Source organism: Oryctolagus cuniculus, chromosome 13 (assembly GCF_051225735.1).
Source record: "Oryctolagus cuniculus isolate XC-2025 breed Fujian yellow rabbit chromosome 13, ASM5122573v1, whole genome shotgun sequence".
Taxonomy (NCBI): Eukaryota; Metazoa; Chordata; class Mammalia; order Lagomorpha; family Leporidae; genus Oryctolagus; species Oryctolagus cuniculus.
The window spans coordinates 21,517,334-21,538,989 of NC_142879.1; the positions used below are offsets into that span (position 1 = coordinate 21,517,334).

Consider the following 21,656-nt stretch of genomic DNA (forward strand, 5'->3'; position numbering starts at 1 on the left):
CATGAAGGCAGAAAAGGGGTTAACTGAGGCCACAGAATAGAATGGAAGGCACTGAAGGGTCATTTTACAATGGCTGGGGTGTGGCCCAGCCCTCTACTAGGTGCCCAGAGCCAGTCCCAAATTAGAATGGGGTCTGATTCAAAACTGCTTTTCCTATTCACTTGCCTTTCATGTGTAACCACATGCAGTGTGTCAACATGCTTTCCGGGCACCGTTAGGCACCGGTAGTTTTGCTCCCTCTGGGTTCATGGACCCTTGGTATTCCTGTTATGTGTTGCCTTAGAATAGCTCTGCTCTGGGGCTCTGAGCACTGACTGTTAACCCATTCAGAGCCAGGCCTTTCTAAGTGCTAAGGCCTTCCTGGTTGAAATAGAGCAGCTACCACAATGAAATAAGAAAACGGTTGCTGGTCAGGAGACCTGGGTTTTTGCCGCGCTCTGCCGCTATCTGTGTGACCTCAGGCTCCCGGAGCCTTAACTTCTCACTGAGAAAATGATAGGTTTGGTCTCAACTCTGGACCATCTTGAAAGTCCCTTCTAGCTCAGAAATTCCACTCTTCTATTTTTTGTACCCTCTGGCTTTTCTCTTTACACTTTGAAAGTCTTCCCTTTGAAGTCTCAGCTACATCAGGCAGGAGATTCACTGCGTTAGGGAATTTCCAGAGAATTGGATGATAGCTTAATAGCAACAAAATGTAGTCCTATTTAGTGCACTGCTGAAGTAGGAAATTTATAAAACAAGTTCACTGTAAAACTGGGGAATAAGACGTGGGAATTTTAAGATGCATTTGTCTTGATAGACATAACTCTAACCACTTTGTTTTGTGGGTATGATTTCATTATGTGGGCTGTTGAGTAATAATAATAGTTATAGTGGTAAGAAATGATGATGTTGCTGATTTTTGTTGTACAACACTTTCCTGTTTACAAAGTTGTTTTTTTTTTTATGATCATCACCTTGTTTGACTTGATTTTCATAAAAGTCATGAATTAGAGCAGGGCTGCTATCTCCATTTTATTTTTTTAAACAGATGGAGAAATTTTGAGGCCCAGAGTACATTTGTGACTTACTCAAGGTTACCTGGCTAGTAAGTGACAGAGCTAAATTTGGGTCTTGAGCATAGTTCACGGTGCTTTCCATAGAGTATCACATTGCCGGGATGGGCCGTTCATTGTTCATCTGGACTCCTTAAGGACCTGAACTCAATAATTTGACCTACTAACCTGGAAATTGACTAGGTCATCTCTTATACCACCCAGCACTTTAAAGTTTTGTCAATAATCAACCTGGTTAATAATATGTTATAATTTAGAGCACATAAGCCATTGGGCATACCAATTTGGTCACTCAGCAGCCACCCAGACAGTGAGCACAAGATACATACTGCAGCCGTTCATTGGGCACGATTGACAGAGGCTATTCATTAAATGAATCGTAGTCTCACTATGCTCAATGCTGATAGGCCTTCCAGGGCAGTGACGTCTGTTATTAGTCCATACTGATTAAGTTGCCACCCATTCTCAGTGATAGGTGTTTACTATTCCCAAATCTACCCTGTTCTTAAGAGACCTCCTCCTAATAAAGGCAAGATAGATATCAGAGTAGCATGTGCGAGGTGGTAATGATGCATGCGGCCGACCTAATGACTATGCTGACTTCATTCCATTTAGCCATGTAGTTTCACAGAAACTGTACTTTTCATGTTATTAACATGAACCATGTAAGGGGACTCATTTCCCCAGGAACACGTATTCAGGAAGGGGAGATAGCCTTATGGCTCCTCTTCTTCACAGTGGCTTGTTGGTACTTGGCATTCTTAAGTGCTGTTTGCCAGCCAGGAGTAGTTACTGGCTGTAGATCAAGCTTCTTCACTTGTGCCTGATGCCAGGGAGATGCCTGCTCCTAAGGGGGTGGTTACGGCTTTGAAAATAAGTGTGTGGATTTCTAAGTGACGTCATCCACTTTGGCACAGTCAGGTATTTATTTCTCTAGAATGAATTACCAGGGGTGAGCCAGACTGTCTGCCTCAGTCATCTTCCAAGGCCTCATTTATTTTAAAAACCTGCTAACACATCTGTGTGTATTTTTTTTTCCTCTCTGTATGTTTGTCATGTGCTATAATTACTTGTGGGATTTCTGGTGACATCTTAATTAGAGAAGAAAAAAATGAAAATATAATTGTACATTTGTTCATAAGTTTTTCTATAGAATATGTGGATCCAAGTGTCAATATAATGTAGGTGATTATAACTTTTTAAAAATGAGAAACATGTAACTTTTATGTTCCTTGGTCATCAATCACATCTCTCTAATGTCTTTTACTCTTGCTGTGATGTTTCAGTTTAACTGAATAAGTCAGACAAGTCAAGCCTTTTGATGTGATTGATCAAAAGCTATGGGGGGGGGGGCTTTTAGAGGAACTATTTAACACCATAGTGACTTTTGGGGCCCTTAGTTCATATTGGGGTAGAATATATTGTCCTTGTTCTCCAGCACTTAGATTGTGGCTTGATTACACAAGAAGGGTTTGATAGCCTTTGTTTATTCTTCCCCACAGTTCTGGGACTGATAGTGCTGAGACATGGGGTGTAAACAAGGGAGGGTCCCAGAGCTGCAGAAGCCATAGAGAGGACTGGTGGGCAGGCAGATCCTCCAAGTCAGTGAGTTTATCCTTGCCATTGTACACATAAGCAGCAAGACCGGGATAAGACCTGGGTTGCATTTGATGGACCGTCTAGGAGAGGAAAGCTGTGTCTTGAATCCAGGTGGTGTGCAAACATGGGAGAAGCAGATCAGGAACAAGGATGTTGATCTTTTTATTTAGAGCGCACAGAACAGTGTCTGGCACGTAGTGTTGATGTTCAGTTAGTATTCATTGAATGAATGAATGAGATAATCTGAGATCAGAGAAGGAGCCTGGGACAATAAAATGTTCAACATCTAGGCAAGAAAGCTGATCTGCAGAGATTCGGTTACTGGGTAGATCCCCATGTTGTTCTCATGTGATGTGCCTCCTCTCCCCCATGAGTGTGGCACCATGGGAGTATATGAAGGCAATGCAGACTCTCACACTTGACATCAGTATTGACAGAGACATTTCCAATTAGGGTCTACAATTGTTCATATTTAGAGGCCATTCCTAGTTCTCTGACCTAACCCGGAAAACCCTTGGTCCTGTAATCACTTAGGAAATTGTTATTAAGCACTTAATAGATGTCAGACACGGTGCTAGTCCAGTTCTCAACTTCAAAGCAGATTCCTAAATTCCCAGCTCTGGGGCATGCCATTCTTCCAAGGGTGTGGCTGAGCTCCATGGAACTAATCCAGAGCCACAAGAATCCTGTTTCTATATAGCTCTTTCCCCTAACCTGATTATAGGGGACAATTTGTACTATTTTAAGGGAGATCGGTATACCACTGCTCGAATCCTTTCTAATCATCTGTCTCAGCCACTGAAGACAATTTTGTGGTGCTAACTTGTCCCTGAAATGTTGAGAACTCATTTCTCCATACACAGAATACATTATTTTTACCTTGGGCATTTTACTCTTTCTGTCTCTGAACTCTCCTGCTCTGATCTCACTGTGGGCAAAGCTGAGGCCAGAGCTGTGATAAGCCAAGAAGTGCGCCCGGCACCTGCCTGCCTGCCTGTCTTTTGAAAGGGGCCTCCAGGCTGCCACTGTACTATTGGGTCACACAACCAGCAGCCACCATTTCTGGCAGAATCTTTTCAAGTCAGTTGCCACCTTGATGATTTTTTCCCCCTCTTTCTTTTAGCACCTTCCCCAGCAAATCCAATCCATCCTCTGGCTTATCTGGGTCAGCAAGGGTCTGATTTTATGCATGGCACTGTCAGACCATAAATCCGCTGCAGCTTTGCTTCTCTATCCGACCCGTCTGCTTCTGTCAGCATCAGCAAAATGCATAATAGAGAAAATAAGCCAGAAAGGCTAATAACACTCATCTGAATAAAATAATCTCTTTGGCTGCCTCAGTTCATTTCATTTTAATCAGGTTTCCAGGAGGGAATTTAGGATTAAAAAAGAAAAAAAAAATCCAGGCTCCTTCTTGTCACTAGTTTCCTGTCCAGCCATCACCAAATGATTCATTTTATCATGCATGTGCCTTACTTTTTGTTATCCTCCACATAATGTGATGCTCAGGAATATATACCGATTGTATTTAGTGAATTTGAGGTGTTTTCTATCATCACAGGTATGTCCATTTTTAAAAGTGGTGTTTTTCCCAGAGGTACTGGTATTTGCCATCTCTATACACAGACTGGCAGCTTTGGTAGGAATTCTGAGACAGAGGGTGGGGGCTCGGTGGAAGTTGCCGAAGCATCCGGGCCTGGCAGTCTGGGTTCCCTTTGGATTCCTTCCTGTCGACCTCAACACACAGTTCCCAGTGTGGAATGCAGGACTGATCGTTCCTTCTTGTCCCTTAGGGAAGGGACAGTAGAAAATTAAATTCTGCTCTCCCGTTGGTCTCCCTCACGTCTTCCCAGAGACTTACAGCTGCTTTGTTAATTGCCTGTTGCTGCTGTCTTATCCCAGCCATTATTTGCTGAGGGCTGTGCATTTTCAGTAGGCTGTGCTCTTGGCCCTGGCCCAGGGCTGGGTGAGGAGCATTTTGGAAATTGATGAAAGCTGAGTTCTAGTTTGTTTGGAAATAAAAATAATAATATTTCCTCACATTTATATAGTGCTTTACTGTTGGTGGAGTTCTCTTGCCTCCATCATTTCATCTCATCCACACAATCGCCCTACGAGTTGGGTAAATAAGATACTACTGGCCAAAAAGGGAACACACCTCACACTAGCAATGCAGAAGCCATTCCAGTAATGCCAAGCTTGTGCCATGATCATATCTGCAGAGCCATCAACGTGGCAACTATTAATTAAATGGCACCTTGGGCCAGGAGAGCTTCCAGAATTTTACCATCATGCATTAAGGATGATCAGGACACTAGATTTATACCAGTGGGACATGCATCCATTTTGTAGAAGCCACATTTGAAACCGAATAGAGAGGGGAGGGGTACAGGGGGAAAGTGTAAGATGGAGGTCAACTTGTACCTGTGTCTGGCTGGCTTTTCACCTTCGATATTTTAGAAAAATCCCTTAGAGCATTTGCTGCAAAGTTCATAGTCTAAGTTGACGGATAAAAACCGGGCTAATGTCTTTGAAGCTAATGATTCCACTGCGCAGATTTATCTCAGTGCGATCTTAGTGAGAATCTCCTCTGCAGACATGCAGCTGGCTTGTGACTTTCTGGGTCTCCTTTCTTTTGACTAAGAGTCATTCTCCCTCAAGTACAGTATGATGTTTTCTTGATCTTGCTCCTGAAAAATTTTTTTAAGTAAGAAAAATACTTCTGGATATTTTGTCTGCTTTTTAGGGATTAGCGTTTGAGGAGGTTTGCAGCTGTTCAGCACATTCCTAAGGGATGCAGACCCTTTTCTTTCAATGTCCAAGTATTACACAACCTAAGGCTCTGGGGGTGGGGAAAGTAAAGACACTGTGCAAACAGATGATAGATGGAAAAGATATAAAGACAAATTTCAATCCCCTAACCCAACAGAGATCCCTTGGCTCCAGCAGCCCCAAATAAAATAAAGCTGCAAAGCTGCTGGAGCAGGAAACCACTCTAGCAGAGCCTTCATATGCTCCCTATGAAATCACGTCTCGTTGACTTGCTTATTTTCCAGCCTGAAGTGAGTTTCATCTTTGTTCGTGTTGGCTAGGAAAATTGTCTGTACAGTATATTTGTATTCCTGCCTTCCCACATTTCCTTCACCTCTCCTGCCCCACTTCTGTCCAAAAATAAATCAAGGAATTCATTAAAACACCTCAGTAGAAAGGAGGAATATGTCTGAGAAAGCATACACACTTAAAGGAGCAGAAATACTGTATAAAAAGCTTCGGGACTAGCAGGAGATGAGGAAACCCTAGAAAAAATGGGCAACAGGTTCTAATGTTGTTGTGTGTGTGTGTGTGTGTGTGTGTGTGTGTGTGTGTGTGTGTTAAGCCATAGACTCTTCTTTTAGAGTAAAAATCTTGCAGAGAACCCCAATATGGGAAACAGGTCAAAGCAGTGTTTTACTGATGTAAATCTACTATTAGAATACAAATTTAGGAAGAGTACTTATGACAGAGTCAATGTGAAAATGAGGCTGTGTTTATGAACTAAAAATACTGAAATCTGAATTATGAGTAAGAGTTACAGTTTTATATCAGGTTCAGGAAGTGTTGATTCACACAGAAGAGTTACTGTCATCTTGAGATAGTTTTGTATTGATTTAGATGCTTGAAAAAGAAGGACGCTGTGCTGAAAAGTTGAATCACTAACATTATCTAACAGATATTTCCATTCTCCTCTATAACTATTAATTGGATAAGCCCTAAAATATATAAGCATTAAAACAATTAATGATAATGAGGTTGTATGATATTGAATACGTTGATTCTCACCTCTCAACCACCATCTACCATAAACCAGCATAATCCCCTGAGCCCTGGTGTGTATTTGAACCTGGCTGCTGCCTGTAAAGTTAGGTGTTCACCTGTGCAGCTTTATGTGAAGACACACACATGAACTTGAATTTAAAAATTAGCCTATGCAGAACTACATCCATTTTAATCAATAGCACATTGTTCAGAAGTTCCAGTGCATGCAGGGACTCCTTATTTCAAAGCCTGTGTTCAACAAAGCTCACCTGGCAGCGCATAAGACATTCTGGTAGTATCTAAAGCTGGAAAACTGGGTCCTGAGTTTGAATGGGGGACTCTCATATGAATGGACATGTTACAGTTATCTTAACTGGAGTGTGGTTAATTCTGGAGTTACACAGAACACTATTTAAAAGCTCCTGCTTGGGGCTGGTGCTGTAATGTAGTGGGTAAAGCTGCTGCCCTGTGGGACCAGCATCCCTTGTGGACAATGGTTTGATACCTGGCTGCTCCACTTCTGATCCAGTTCCTTGCTAATGCATCTGGGAAAGCAGCAGTAGATGGCACAAGTGCTTGGGCCCCTGCACCCATGTGAGAGACTTGGAAGAAGCTCCTGGCTCCTTGGCCTGGCCCAGCTCTGACCATTGCAGCCGTTTGGGGAGTGAACTAGTAGATAGATCTCACACTCTGTGTATGTCTCTCTCTGTCTGTTTATCTCTCTAAATCTGCCTTACAAATAAATAAATAAATCTTACTGAAACCAATATTAATAGCTGTCTCATTACATGCTGTAAGGATGTAAATAAATATGTGTGATAAAATTACTTATAGGGCCCTAAAAGTCCTTAATAAAATTTAGTTGATAAGCCACTTTATGTTTGAAAGATTCCCACTTCCACCCATTCTTTTGATGAACCATCTTTGCTTACTCATCCTTTCTTTAAAGGCTGCCCTGAAATGTAGGCTCCGAATCCTTTTCCATGGTGTTAGATTGGCTTTTCCTCCTCTTGTGATCTGTGGTGTGCATTCATGAACTAGCTGGCCCTTTGTTCATACCTCTATTAAAGTTTTGCTTGTTACAGGTCTTTCTTTGTCTCTCATACCATACTCTGACACTGACACTTTTCTAATCACTAAAGCACTTAATACTGTACCTTGTTCGTTTAAGATATAAGTGCTCATACATTTGTGGAATTGCATTGTGACACTATTTTGTGTGTATGTAAAATGCTGTAGAAGAGACCTAACGTAGACCGCCATCCATGCTCTCCAATAAGGTGCAGATTGAAAACAATTGTAAATGTAATGTCTTGAGAAATCTACCCCTCCTTTTTTTTCATAATTCTTTAAAAGTTATTTTTCATATGAGAGGCAGAGAGAATGAGAGAAAGACAGAGAGCTCCCATTCACAGATACACTCCCCAGATGTCTACAATAAATGGCAGGGGCTGGGCCAACATGGGGCTGAGAGCTGGGAACTCAATCCAGGTAGTAGGAACCCCATTACTTGAGCCATCACTGCTAATATCTGCCCTTTTAAAAAGCAAATGTAGGGGCCGGCACTGTGGCATAGTGGGTAAAGCCGCCGCCTGTAGTACCAGCATCCCATATAGGCACCAGTTCGAGTCCTGGCTGCTCTACTTCTGATCCGGCTCCCTGCTATGGCCTGGGAAAGCAGTAGAAGATGGCCCAAGTGTTTGGGCCCCTACAACCACATGGGAGACCCGGAAGAAGCTCCTGGCTCCTGGCTTCGGATCGGCACAGCTCTGGCCATTGCAGTCATCTGAGGAGTGAACCAGCGGATGGAAGACCCCTCTCTCTCTCTCTCTCCCCCACAACCTCTCCTTCTCTCTGTGTAACTCTGACTTTCAAGTAAACAAATAAATCTTTAAAAAATAAAATAAAAAGCAAATGTAATTGCCTCGAATATACTATACTTATTTGAGGGTCTGAGTATCTTGCCAAGAGAAATCATTTGGTTTGAATAAAAATTAGATTATTTAGGATTTCATAAGTGAAATTGATTTGGAATCAATTTGGAAGTCTTCTTGCAGTGGAAACATCAAATATCATTGAATACATGCGCTTAAATCTCTTATCATTTTGAATTTAGGATCATTTCCTACTCCTCACTTTTTCAGATGCTAAGCATTTTGAAAGGATTGGATTAATTATATGTCTTTCTCCCCGACAACTATGCTTTTTACATTTTCAGAGAAATCTTCTCATTTCTCCAAAAAGATGAGTGGGCCTAATGCTACCACAGGACTTGGCACATGAGTGTTAGCAATGATGGGTACAGAAGTGCAGTGCCTGGAGCAGAGGGTGAGGGGGCAGGCTAAGAATAGTTTCGGTTTGGACTTAAATTCTCACTGAAGCAGTCCCTTGGTTTTGCTTAGACACATGTTTGTTTTGCTGGTCTGATGTGTTCTGAAGCTGAAGTCAGTGTGGCATGGTTATTGTTGGTAGTTATTACTGCAGAATTGGAAAAGCCCTTCGAAGTTGGATTCCGTACTTTACAAATCCCAGGTGCCTGGCAGCCTCCAGCCCTGAAGGGAAGCAGTGCTGATTCAAGTATCAAGCTACTCTCAGTTCACTTTGTGTGCACCAAGAGACTGCCTGAAGGGTGGATGAGGGAAAGGGCATGAACAGAATGTGATTTGTTTGTTTATTTATTTTTGTGGAGCTTGAGAATGCTTTCTTTGTAATTACAGACTTTGTTTTGAATTCCAGCGCTGCTGCTTATTAGAGATGTAACCTTGAGCAAGGTGTCTAACCTTTGTTTTTGGGCTAAGCTTCCTCATCTGCCCTATGTGGTTAATAACACCTACCTCATGAGGTAGTTGTGGAATTTATGTTAAATAACAGCATAAAGGGCCTAGCCAGGTGCTAAGTGGGCAGTCAGTATTCGTTCGTAAACTATACTGCCAGAGATTTTTCTGTTTCTCTCCTTAAGGATTCAAAGTGCAGAACTTTCTGTGGTTTAAATTAGTGCTATGAACTGAGTTAGTCTTGTATAATTCTTTGGATCACAGTGTTTTCACTAGTGATGAACATCTAGATTTAGTACTTTACTGCTCCATTCAAGCTGTGGGCACTGTAGTAATATATATGTTTACATACAGCTTGTGTTCTTACTTGTGGGACATGAGACCACGACTCAATCAATGAAATGAGCACCTCTTTCAAAGAACTAAAGAGTGTGCAGGGACTTTCATGGTAGATAGCTCCAAAGTTCGTCTCCACCGACTCCTACGATGGATAACTTGTGGGAATTTAGTCTGTAGTGCTCTGGTGATTTTGTCTCTAGATAAAATCTCTGTAACTTTCATTTGTAACTCTAGAGAAAAACCAAATGGCTCAGTGGCTAAAATTATGTCTAACTTTGAGTTAGACAGCCTAGACAGATTCTGGTTGGACAGTACAGAGCTGTGGTTCTAGTCCCTGACTCCTCTTTACTGGCTGTGGGCAAGTGACAAATCCTTTGAACCTCAGTTTTCTAATCAGTAAAATGGCTGTAATGGTAGTTCTTAGCTTGTAATGAAACGATCAAGTTAAATGAGATAATACACACATAGAATTCACCAAGTACCTAGAACACAATAGCTGCTCAACAGAGAATCCTGCTTCTCTTCTTCTTTCTCCTCTTTTCCTCTTTCTCTACCCTTTTCCTCTTTCTCCCCCCTCTCTCTCCTTCTTGTTCTTTTTTTCACTGCTGTTCATTGAGTTTTCGGGAAAGAGGCCTTTATTTCTGGTTCTGCTTTGATTGCTGGGATTTTGTGACTGGGACTGTAACTGTAGCTGTTGGCCCTGGCTGCTTACCAACACTGATGTTTTTTGCTTTGCCGTTTCTCTGCAGGAAGGATCAGAATGTTCTCTCTCCGGTCAACTGCTGGAACCTCCTCTTAAACCAAGTGAAGCGAGAGAGCAGGGACCACACCACCCTGAGTGACATCTACCTGAATAATATCATCCCTCGGTTTGTCCAAGTCAGTGAGGACTCAGGAAGACTCTTTAAAAAGGTGTGTGGCTATTCCTGCTGGCAGAGGTCCTTGGGTAGACAGTGACACCATCTTGTAAACAAGAGGAAGAATACCTTATTGGCCCACAAGTAAAAGGCTTCCTACTAGTCATTCCCTAACACATTCATACGCATAGAAAAAAAATATTTGAATTGGTATTCTTTTCTTCCTTTCTGAGCTGAATTAACGGTAGCCCTGGGAAGATAACTTTGCAAGATATAACCCTTGGTCTGGTACCATAGTCCCTAATCTGCATGTATTCATAATGACTGTTTTAGTTGGTTTCCTTCAAGTGATTTGTGAAGCTGTTGAAATTCAAGGGCTTTGTATCATTTCATGTGTTCCTCCTCTGGTTCGTTTAGCAAATTCGTAGATGTTTATGTTGTCAATTCTCCTCTTGGCCAAGGTGGACCAAATTTGGTGATTCTCATCATGGCATATCTTTATTTTAGGTTCCTCGGTGCTTTCTGAAGCTGAATTATCACAATTCCTTGAGTGTAGATTGAGGAATTTGATCAAGGGAAAAATAAAAAGAATTGTGATAATCTTAAGGAATTTCTACTAAATTCATCTTTCCTGACAATGATAGAACCAGTCTCTTGGAAACTCAGGCCTCTTTTCTAAGCTTTCTCAACTCTGAGCTCTTAGTGGAGACATGTAGTCATGAGGCATCATTACCAATTGTGGCAAAGGGCCACATGATAATACCATGTCTAACATTCAAGTTCTGAGGTCCCCAAGAAGATTTTCCAGAAGGTGAATAAGCTTCCCAAAGTTGCAGGGAGAAAGAGGACCTATAAGGCTATTTAGAATTCATTGGTTTTCATTCATAAAATCTAGTGTTAATATTTGAGGCTAGTAGAGAAAGGACTTTGATAAATAGGTTTTTATTGATGTATCCATAGCTCTTGGTCAGTTTTCCCTTTTTTTATTTTAAGATTTATTTATTTTTTTGAGAGGTAGAGTTACAGAGAGAGAGAGAGGGAACGACAGAGAGAGAGAAAGAGAGATCTTCCATCTACCGGTTCACTCCCTAAATGGTCACAATGGCCAGAGCTGGGCTGATCCAAAGCCAGGAGCCAGGAACTTCTTCTTCCATGTGGGTGCAGGGACTCAAGTACTTGGGTCACGTTCCTCTGCTTTCCCAGGCACACCAGCTGATAGCTGGATCAGAAATTGAGCAGCTGGGTCCTGAACCTGTGCCCGTGTGGGATGTCAGTGTCGCAGGTGACAACTTCACCTGCTTTGTCACAATACTGGCCCCAGTTTCCCAATTCTTAATGTTAGGAAGTTTTCCAGTTCTTACCAGGTCTGGAATTAAACGCAATTTCTTGTTTTTTACCAATCTGAAAATAGAACTGATTTAGAATTCACCATCCATGTAACTGCATCCCTGAATGGGGCTTTCCCTAGGTCTCAGAAACAGAGTATTGAGGGTATAATTATCTGATGAAAAAAAAAAAAAAAAACAGAAGAAGCAAGAGAAAGAGAGTTCCCTGCCAGAGTTCACTGATTATTTTTAGAGGCCTAGCTGTGCTGTGGCTGGGGCCATGTTTCATTTTCGGGTGAGGGTGCTTTTCCATCTCATCCGTGGTTTCTAGCATCTGCTCCAGCTTGCTTGTCATTAATTTGAATTATTCTGCAACACTTGGTGACATATGTGTGTGTCACTAAAATTAAAACCTATTTAGGTAAAACCTTGAAGACTGGACAGTCATCAGATAGCACTTCTGCTCCTCTCTGTGACCTTGACAAACACTTAGACTGTCTTGAGCAGGAAAGGGTTGACTGTAGTTTCCCTCTCCATTTTCTCTCTTTGTTTCAGAAAAAACTTCTGTGTGAGATATTTACCTATGTAGACTTCTCCCAGGCTCTTACCTTGCTTTTCTCTTAGCCTTAGAAAGTTAAAGAAGAGGGGCCGGCGCCATGGCTCACTTGGTTGATTTTCCGCCTGCGGCGCTGGCATCCCATATGGGCACCAGGTTCTAGTCCTGGTTGCTCCTCTTCCAGGCCAGCTCTGTGCTGTGGCCTGGGAGGGCAGTGGAGGATGGCCCAAGTGCTTGGGCTCCTGCACCCACATTGGAGACCAGGAGGAAGTACCTGGCTCCGGATCAGTGTAGCTCTGGCCGTGGCGGCCATTGTGGGGGTGAACCAACGGAAGGAAGACCTTTCTCTCTGTCTCTTTCCCCATCTCTCTGTCTCTCTCACTCACTAATTCTATCTTTAAAAAAAAAAAAAAGTTAAAGAAGAAACAAGCTGAGTGTCTTCTAGCCTCTCCAGAGCTCTGACACATTTATGCCAAAAGCAGATATCAAAGCCCCAAGTGTCCCTGGCTCCTTAAGTGCCCCATTCACATTTCCCCAAATACCTAAGTGTATGGCATGTAACATGGGCATCTCACCTCCAAGCAAAAATCCATGCTTGGCTGATATTCCTGACATTGGTCTCAGGATTGACCTCCCCACGCTGTGCTTTTCTGTGGTGGGGGCACAAGGAAGAGTCTCTCATTTCTCACAGGAGTGTTTATATTTGAAGAATATAACATTCATTTTCAGAGAAGTGCACGTTTCATAACTTTATAGCTAAATGCATTTTCACATACTGAACACACCTGTGTGACCAGCGCCTGGACCAAGAAACACACTATCTTAGCACCCCAGAAGCACCCCTCAAGTTGTCCTTTTAGTTGTCTCCCCTTCAAGTCCCCACAAATAACAACTGGGCTTTTAGCAGCAGAGATTACTTTTGCTTGGGTTCATACCTTATATAAATAGAATCATACAGTATGTACTCTTTTTGTGTCTGGTTTCTCTCATTCAACTTATGTTTGTAAGATTCACATGGTTGGGCATAGTTGCAGGTCATAGAACTTTCCTTTGATCTTTATAACTTTGCCTCAGTTGTACTTGACCTGAGATATGCATTGGATTGTTGAGTGGCCAGTATTTACTATCCCACAGGGTGAATAATCTCTTTTTTCTCTCCTTTAAGATCCCAGTCTGTAAGAGCAGATTCATTCTGGTTTGCTGGGTGAGAGCCTGTCGGCTTTCCAGTAAGGAACAGAGAAACATTCCCCGTACTCCAAGTTTGCAGTCTTTTTTGTTTGGAGAATGTTGCATGTGAAGAATTAGAACCCTACTTGTTAAGTTCTAGTAATCAAATAAGAGACCTAAGAAATGCTCCTGGCCACCTGTCACTTATAGAAGCTTCTGGTGTTTGCTTTGTGCTCTCAGAGCAGAGAAACTGACCCTTTCTCCTGGGCCTAGCTCTGCTATTAACTCCAAAACCTTTGACAATTACTTCTTTTTACACTCCAATTTCCTAAACTTGAAGTGAAGAGTTTGGGCTGCATGGTCTCCACGGTACCTTCTGAATCCAAAAAGCTGCAATTCTGTGATGTGTAGAGTATCCTACTCTGGGGCTTCCTTCTGGATGGTGGGTAACTTTGTTCAGCTGAAGTAAATGACAGTCTCCAAAATCAGGGTAAAGAAAAGTGAGCTGGAGTGTGGAAAGGGCTAACTTGAGCAACTGAAACCAAATTTCTTGAAGAACGAAGTGTTGTTTCAGATGCTTTTATCTATAATGGCCGAGAACCAAGAGATGTCAAACTGGGATGCAAATGTACAAAATTGATATACCCTTTGGATTACCAGTAAATTTAATTACAGCAGCAAAAGGAAAATTCATTTCTCGGGGCATACAGACTTCAGAAAACATACCTTTATTTTTTGTTTAGCTGTGGATACCTGCGCTTTATGTGAATTTAAATCTATTTTGTCACGAGTGAAAGTCTCAGGTGTTCCTCTGTTTTAAACTTTTTTTTAATCTATAAAACATGAATAGTCACTAGAGAAAGTTATGGTAATAAAAATCAGTATTTTTAGAATCCTTGTGTGCCATGTATTATGTTAAGTCCTTTATATACATTATCTCCTTTAATCCTTATAATTATTCTGAAAGTAATAGTAATGGTGTTAATATTTCTGTTTTATGAAGGAAGAGACTGAGATTTAAAGAGATTAAGCAAGAAAGAGGTGTGGTTAGTACTTAAATCCAGGCACCTGGCTCTAGAACCCAGCGTTTCCATTTACATGCTCTGTTAGGACCCTGTGGGTATGGTGTGTGGGAACGAGGGTATCCCAGATGTTTTTACTCTTTCCATTTTATCTAGGTATTTCACTTAGGTTATAGAATTAATCTAGATTTTTCTTTCGTACATAAACCTTCAAAGAGTGTAGTGATGTTACATATCAACATTGGATTATTTCTCCTACCTGGCGTTGGGAAGCAGCTAGAAGTTGGGGGTGAACTAGGGCAGCATGCTTTTCTCCCCCGAGGTAGAGTCTCTAGTGAGAGGGAAACAAAGACTCATTAAATGTGAGAACTGCCCACAAATCTGGCTCACAGCTAGTTCAGCTAATTTGGGGAAGTCAGGATGGCTGCACAATTGGCCCCTCTATGCTGCTGAACCCCCATAAGGGATGCTCCTTGCTAGCCCTCTGGTTTGTGGTTATGTCTCCTGGGACATATTATACATTTTGCATGAAGTTGTGTCGGAGATTGCTTTGGCTAAATATAACATCTGGAGAAAGTAACCTCCTATCCATAGCTTAGAAACAGACCAACTTTGTCTCGGACTCCAGGGAAAATTGAGCCCATTTGGTGCTCCTGACATCTCCTTTCGTGCAGTGAAAGCTCAGTCTGTCTAACCCCTGTTGGAACCAAGGGTTGGGCAAATATTATTGCTGTCACCTTCATTTGTTTAATGCGGTAGCTTCAAAAACGCTGGTCAAGCTCTGCCAAGTCTGACTGCCATCTCCATGTGGTCTCTGTGAGAGGAATGTTTTAAAGAATCCCACCAAGAACAGAATTCATTTTTCCCATTTGCTCAGTTTAAACTGAAATAAACTTGGATGTGCTTTTTCCCACAGAGGAGAGAACAATCCTTTTTTCTCTTCCTCCTTTCACTTAGCTGGAACACACTGAAGGTACCTCTAACTTTGCTTTTTCAACTTACTGCTTCTAGCTCTTGACAGCTGTGCACACTGAAGCTTGAAAGGAGCTGGTCAATTCAGAAAGTCCTAAGACTGAATTGTATCCTTGTTTTTACAGTACTCCAATTAACAGTACTCCTGTTTTACCTTTAGTTTGCCTAACCTTCCATGGTATAAACTAAGGTTGAATTGAGAAAGTGGGGGCAAATTACCTGTAGACTAGTAGTTTTCAGCATAGCCTGTGCATGAAAGTTACTTAGGGAGCTTAAAAAAAAAAGTCTTTGTGACCTTGAATAGACAAAGATTTCTTAGGAAATAAAACACTTGAATAATAAAAGGGAAAAAAGAGAAATTGGACTTCAAGTTTTAAACATTTGTTCTGGGGAAAGGCATTGTTAAGAAAATGAAAGTTAAGCCTTAGGCTGGAAGAAAATATTTGCAATGCGTATGCCTTAGTCTGTTTTGTGCTGCTATGACAGAATATCTAATGCTGGATAATTTGTAAAGAAAGAGGTTTGTTTATTATAGTTCTGGAGGCCAGGAAGTCCAAGGTTAACAAATTCACATCTGGCAAGGGCCTTCTCTCTGTATCATGACATGGTGGAAGATATCACATGCATCAAAGAGGGAAGCAGTAGGGGCTGAATTTATCCTTTTATCTGTCCATTACTAACCCACTCCTATAATAATGGTAGTAATCCATTCAAGAGGACAGAGGCCCCATGACCTCATTACCTCTTATAGGGGCTGTGGGGAGCAACCCGGACTGGACTGAGTTACTGGAATTAAGACTTATTCTATGCATCTGCTCTCCCACAATATGGCGCTGGGAGAGGAGAAAACAGCTTCTATGCAGCTGCCTCTTGCCAACTTGAGTGATGACCTCCAGGAGCTGATCCTGCTCCTGATTGGAGGAGAGCAGCGTACTCGGCGTGTGGGCAGCCGAGTTGGGATTGGCGGAGGAGGACTATAAAGGAGGAACACCTGTGCAGCCCACGAGAGAGCCGGCCGGCGGTGTGCCGCTCCCCCGCGGAAGTGGGGAAGGTGGCAGGGGGAACCGCCCTTCCACGGAGGTGGAAGGGACGGTAGCCAACCCGGGAAGAACCAGCAGCAAACCCGGGGAGGGCCGAGCAGATGAAAGAACAGCGCAGGGTCCTGTGTCGTTCCTCCACGAAGACGGGGAGTGACATAATGGTGCCGTGACTCGGATATGAAGCCTAGGCAGGGTTTAGTGTCGTTCCTCCATGAAGAGGGGGAGCAACATAATGGTGCCGTGACTCGGATAGGAAACTTAGGAGGGAAGAAACGGGAAGAAGTGGAAAATACCAGAGAGAGAGACTAGCAAAGAGCCTAGGGAAAAGCCAGACAGAAAAGGTGCCGGAAGAAGCTATCGAAAGCCTAGGCATAGACTCGGATACGGACTGTGGGAAAGAAGTTAGGATTTAAAGTGAAAGCAAGAAGAAACTTAGACTCAGATACGGACTGCAGGTTGAAAGTGAAAGTGAAACCTATAAGAAACTTAGACTTGGATACGGACTGTGGGGAGAGGCCAGGAGAAATGAGGGAGGAATATTGTTGGAAGAAAACTTAGGGAAACATACCGGGTAGAGAAAAATGTTAGGGAGGATGAAGCCGCGAGTGCAGGCCGAGGTGGAGACGTAAACCAGCTTGGAATTCTTCAAGTCAGCCCGAGGAGCAAGAGGCGAAGATCTGGAACCAGAGGCAGAGATGTGGGCCGCCAGGTTGGAATTCACCAGGTTAGTCTGGGGAACTTGGATTGAATACCAGTGGCGGAAACGTGAGCTACGCTGTGTGATTCGCGGAAGCCACCGTGTGCAGAGAGCACGGGGCGTGAATAGATAGGGAACGCGGGGCTGGCGCGAGGCCGTGGTGCGGACGCGAAGGGCGTGGAGACCGTGGAGTGTGCGCGCGAAGCCGAGCCGCGCAGAGCCGGGAGCCCGCCGCAGGGCGGGCACCGGGAAGCCGCGCAGATGAGAGAAGCGCGGGCTGAAGCGGCTCAGAGCCGGGAAGCCGTCGAGAAGCAGCCTCGGGGCGGGCACCGGGAAGCCACGGAGATAAGAGAAACAGAAGTTTAGAAGTAAAATGAGAGAAATAGGAATGCTGGCAGATAGAAGTAAAATAGGAGAGATAGGAATGCCCGGAGATAGAGAAATAGAGAAAAATAAGGCCTCCCCTCAACATGGCAATGAGAGAGCTTGGATTCGGTCTGCCTGATTAGGGAGGTGGTGAGCACCTGTGGGCGGCTAGCAGCTTATGCGCCGCAGATCACCGAAGACAGGCACGAATTAACATCAATAAGTCTCCCCACAATACCGCAATGAGAAGGCTTGGATTCGGTCTGCCTGATTAGTAAGGCAGTAAGCATCAGCAGGCAGCTCGACCAGAGTATGAGCTGCAGGTCACCGAAGATAGGCACGAATCAACACCAATAAGTCTCCCCACAAGACGGCAATGAGAGGGCTTGGATTCGGTTTGCCTGATAGGGCTTGTAAGCACCTGCAGGCAGAGTAGAGCATGCGCTGCAGGGCACCGAACACAGGCACGCATCAGCGCCTAAAAACCTCCTCACAACATGGCGAAGAGAGGACCCGGATTCGGTTTGCCTGATTGATAGGACTTGTAAGCACCTGTGGGCAACTCTAGCAAGCAGAGCAGAGTGTGTGCCGCGGGACACCGAAGACAGGCGCGTATCAACGCCAAAAAATAAAAAGAAAGGGGGATCTGTGGGGAGCAACCCGGACTGGACTGAGTTACTGGAATTAAGACTTATTCTATGCATCTGCTCTCCCACAATATGATGCTGGGAGAGGAGAAAACAGCTTCTACGCAGCTGCCTCTTGCCAACTTGAGTGATGACCTCCAGGAGCTGATCCTGCTCCTGATTGGAGGAGAGCAGCGTACTCGGCGTGTGGGCAGCCGAGTTGGGATTGGCGGAGGAGGACTATAAAGGAGGAGAGAGACAACATGCACCAGGAACATCTAAGGGGAACACCTGTGCAGCCCCCGAGAGAGCCGGCCGGCGGTGTGCCGCTCCCCCGCGGAAGTGGGGAAGGTGGCAGGGGGAACCGCCCTTCCACGGAGGTGGAAGGGACGGTAGCCAACCCGGGAAGAACCAGCAGCAAACCCGGGGAGGGCCGAGCAGATGAAAGAACAGCGCAGGGTCCTGTGTCGTTCCTCCACGAAGACGGGGAGCGACATAATGGTGCCGTGACTCGGATATGAAGCCTAGGCAGGGTTTAGTGTCGTTCCTCCATGAAGAGGGGGAGCGACAGGGGCCACCTCTCAACACTTGCTGCATTAGTTCTTAAGTTTCCGGCACATGAGCTTTGGGGAACACAGCAAACCATAACAACATATATCTGACAAAGACTTATATCAGAATGTAGAAACTAAGAAACTCTTAGTACTCAATAATACAGACTTTCCAATTTTTAAAAAAAGGGTGAAAAGTTTTTAACAGAAAATTCACCAACGACAATATATATATACAATCAGCACATGAAAACCATGCTCAATATTATTAATCATCAGATAAATATAAATTAAAATATTATGAAGATATACTATAGGCGCCGGCACTGTGGTATAGTGGGGAAAGCTGCCTTCTGCAGTGCCAGCATGCCAACGCCGGTTCTAATCTCGGCTGCTCCTCTTCCAATCCAACTCTCTGCTATGGCCTAGGAAAGCAATAGAAGATGGTCCAAGTCCTTGGGCCCCTGCATCCACGTGGGAGACCCAGAAGAAGATCTTGGCTCTCGGCTTCGGATCGGCACAGGTCCAGCCATTGCAGTCAACTGGGGAGTGAACCAGCAGATGGAAGACCTCTCTTTCTCTCTCTACCTTTCCCTCTTTCTCTGTGTAACTCTGACTTTCAAGTAAATAAATAAATCTTTTAAAAAAAAATAGAAGATATACTACAAACTCATTCGAATGGCTAAAATGAAAATGGCTGGTAACACCTAGTTTGTTGGGCTGGGTGGAACTTTCATATTGCTGGTGAGAATTTGAAATGGTAAGACCACTTTGGATGATAGTTGACAGTTTCTTAGGAAGTTAAACATGTACTTACAGTATGATCCAGTGATATTTCTAGGTATTTACCCAAGAGAAATAAAAAGCCTTTGTTTACAAAGGGATTTGTACCTGAATATTCATGATAGATTTTTTGGTAGGCTACAATTGTCCCCCTTTCCGATCTCCTAATTCTGGAATCTGGTGAATCTTACCTTATCCATATTCAGTTTTACAGGTATGATAAATTTGAGGATCTTGTGATAGGATATTATGCTCGATTATCCAGGTGAGCCCTAAATGCAGTCTTAAGTGTCCTTGTAAGAGGGAAAGTACAGATAAAGAAGAGGAGGGCCTGCGATGGAGCAGAGTCATAGACAGTATATGCTATGCCGTTAGCTTTGACGATGGAGGAGGGGGCCACGGGCCAAGGAATGTAGCTGTAGATGCTGGGAAAGGCAAGGAAATGGGTTCTTCCTGAACACTTCCCAAGTAAGAGCAACCCTGCTGTCACCTTGGTTTCAGCTCAGTGAAATGGGTTTTGAAATTCTGACCTTCAGAATGGTAAGAGAATAAATGTGTGTTGTTTCAAGCCACTAACTTTGCAGTGATTTGTTACAGCTGCCAGATGAAACTAATATTTGTTCATAGTGGCCTAAACTGAAAACAAACCAAATGTCCATCAGTGAATGATTGGAAAAAACATTTTGTGATATATACATATGTGAGTACTCAGTAATAGTAAGAAATGAACTGCTGATAGATACAATGTAATATATTATGCTGATATAAAGAAGCCAAGCATAATGAGTATATTGTTTGATTCCATTTATATGAAATTTTAGAAAAGGCAAATCTAATCTATAGTATAGGAAACAGATTAGTGATGGCCTTGGAGGTAGGGATAAAGGTTTGACTGGAAAGAGACACAAGAGAATACATAGATTTATGAAAATGTTATGTAATCTTTTAAAAAAAAAGATTCACTTATTTATATTGAAAGAGGTAGAGAGAGGGGGAGACAGAGAAAGAAATATATCTTCCATTTGCTAGTTCACTCCCCAGATGGCCGCAATGGCCAGGGCTAGACCAGGCCAAAGCCAGGGGCCAGGAGCTTCAGGTCCCCCACATGGATGTAGGGGTCCAAATACCTAGGACATCTTCCACTGCTTTTCCAGGACTGGAAATGGAACAGCTGGGACACAAACCAGTGCCCACATGGGATGCCAGTGTTGCAGGCGATCGCTTTACCCACTTTGCCACAGTGCTGGCCCCGAAATTGTTAGGTATTCTTGGCTATGGTGGTGTATTTATCAAAACTTATCATACTAACCACTCACTGTTTGTAAATGTTATCTCAATAAAGTTTGTTTAAAAGATCACAAAGATAAAAAAAAATACACCTGTCTTAACACCCCATCCTGGTGAAATTGAATCAAAGTCTCTGGAAAAGGGCCTGGGTGGAGAATCATCTTGGAGAAATTGAAGAGCACAGAGAACCTCCAAAGACACAGGAGCCTGTCTGTATGTGGGCCACATTTGCCCCTGACACAGACGGTGTTGAAGCAACACCCAGGCCACTGTCTCTAGGCAACGTGTTGTGGTTTCCTGCTTTATTCTTGGAGAGTAAAGAAGGGTGAATCTGGTTTCCTTCACTCTGCTGGAAGTGGGGAATGCCAGAAGAGTGCTGAGGAAGGAATGTGAGAGTCTCAATTAGTACTTTTCTGTCAGGTGTTCTGATGTCAAACATATCCTTTTACCATTCATACGTTGGCCATAAGAGAATTGCCATAACCAGTCATAACCAGTTCCTTTGCCACCAAGGAAATGAATTTGGCAGTAAAAGACGATAAAGGAGATTTAAACTTCTGTCATATGGGTTAACTGTTTATTCCCTTTGGACGGGGTAGAATTTCCTTTGGCATCTTTGAGGCCAGCTGATTGACATTATGAGACAAGAAGATGATGATACTGCAAGGAGGCGGGTTCCGTGGAGTTAGTGTCATTAATAAGAACTGACCTACAATGTTGGTATAGTTGAACATCCCAGAGAGGTGCAGTAGGCCCATGTATCCATGGGTTCAACTGCAGACTGCAAATATTTGGAGAAAAAAATTGCCTCTGTACTGAAAGTGTGCTGATTTTTCCTTTTTGGG

The 21,656-nt window shown here is 43.3% G+C and overlaps 1 protein-coding gene across 15 annotated transcripts in view; it reads left to right on the forward strand.

Moving 5' to 3' along the window:
* SRGAP2 (SLIT-ROBO Rho GTPase activating protein 2) overlaps positions 1-21,656 on the forward strand; it is a 282,651-nt gene that overhangs the window by 127,616 nt on the left and 133,379 nt on the right. For all 15 annotated transcript variants that reach the window (XM_017347830.3, XM_051821257.2, XM_051821256.2 and 12 more), the window contains one exon: positions 10,312-10,474. In XM_017347830.3, the coding sequence (XP_017203319.2) occupies positions 10,312-10,474 (163 nt within the window). The remainder of the gene's footprint in view (positions 1-10,311; positions 10,475-21,656) is intronic.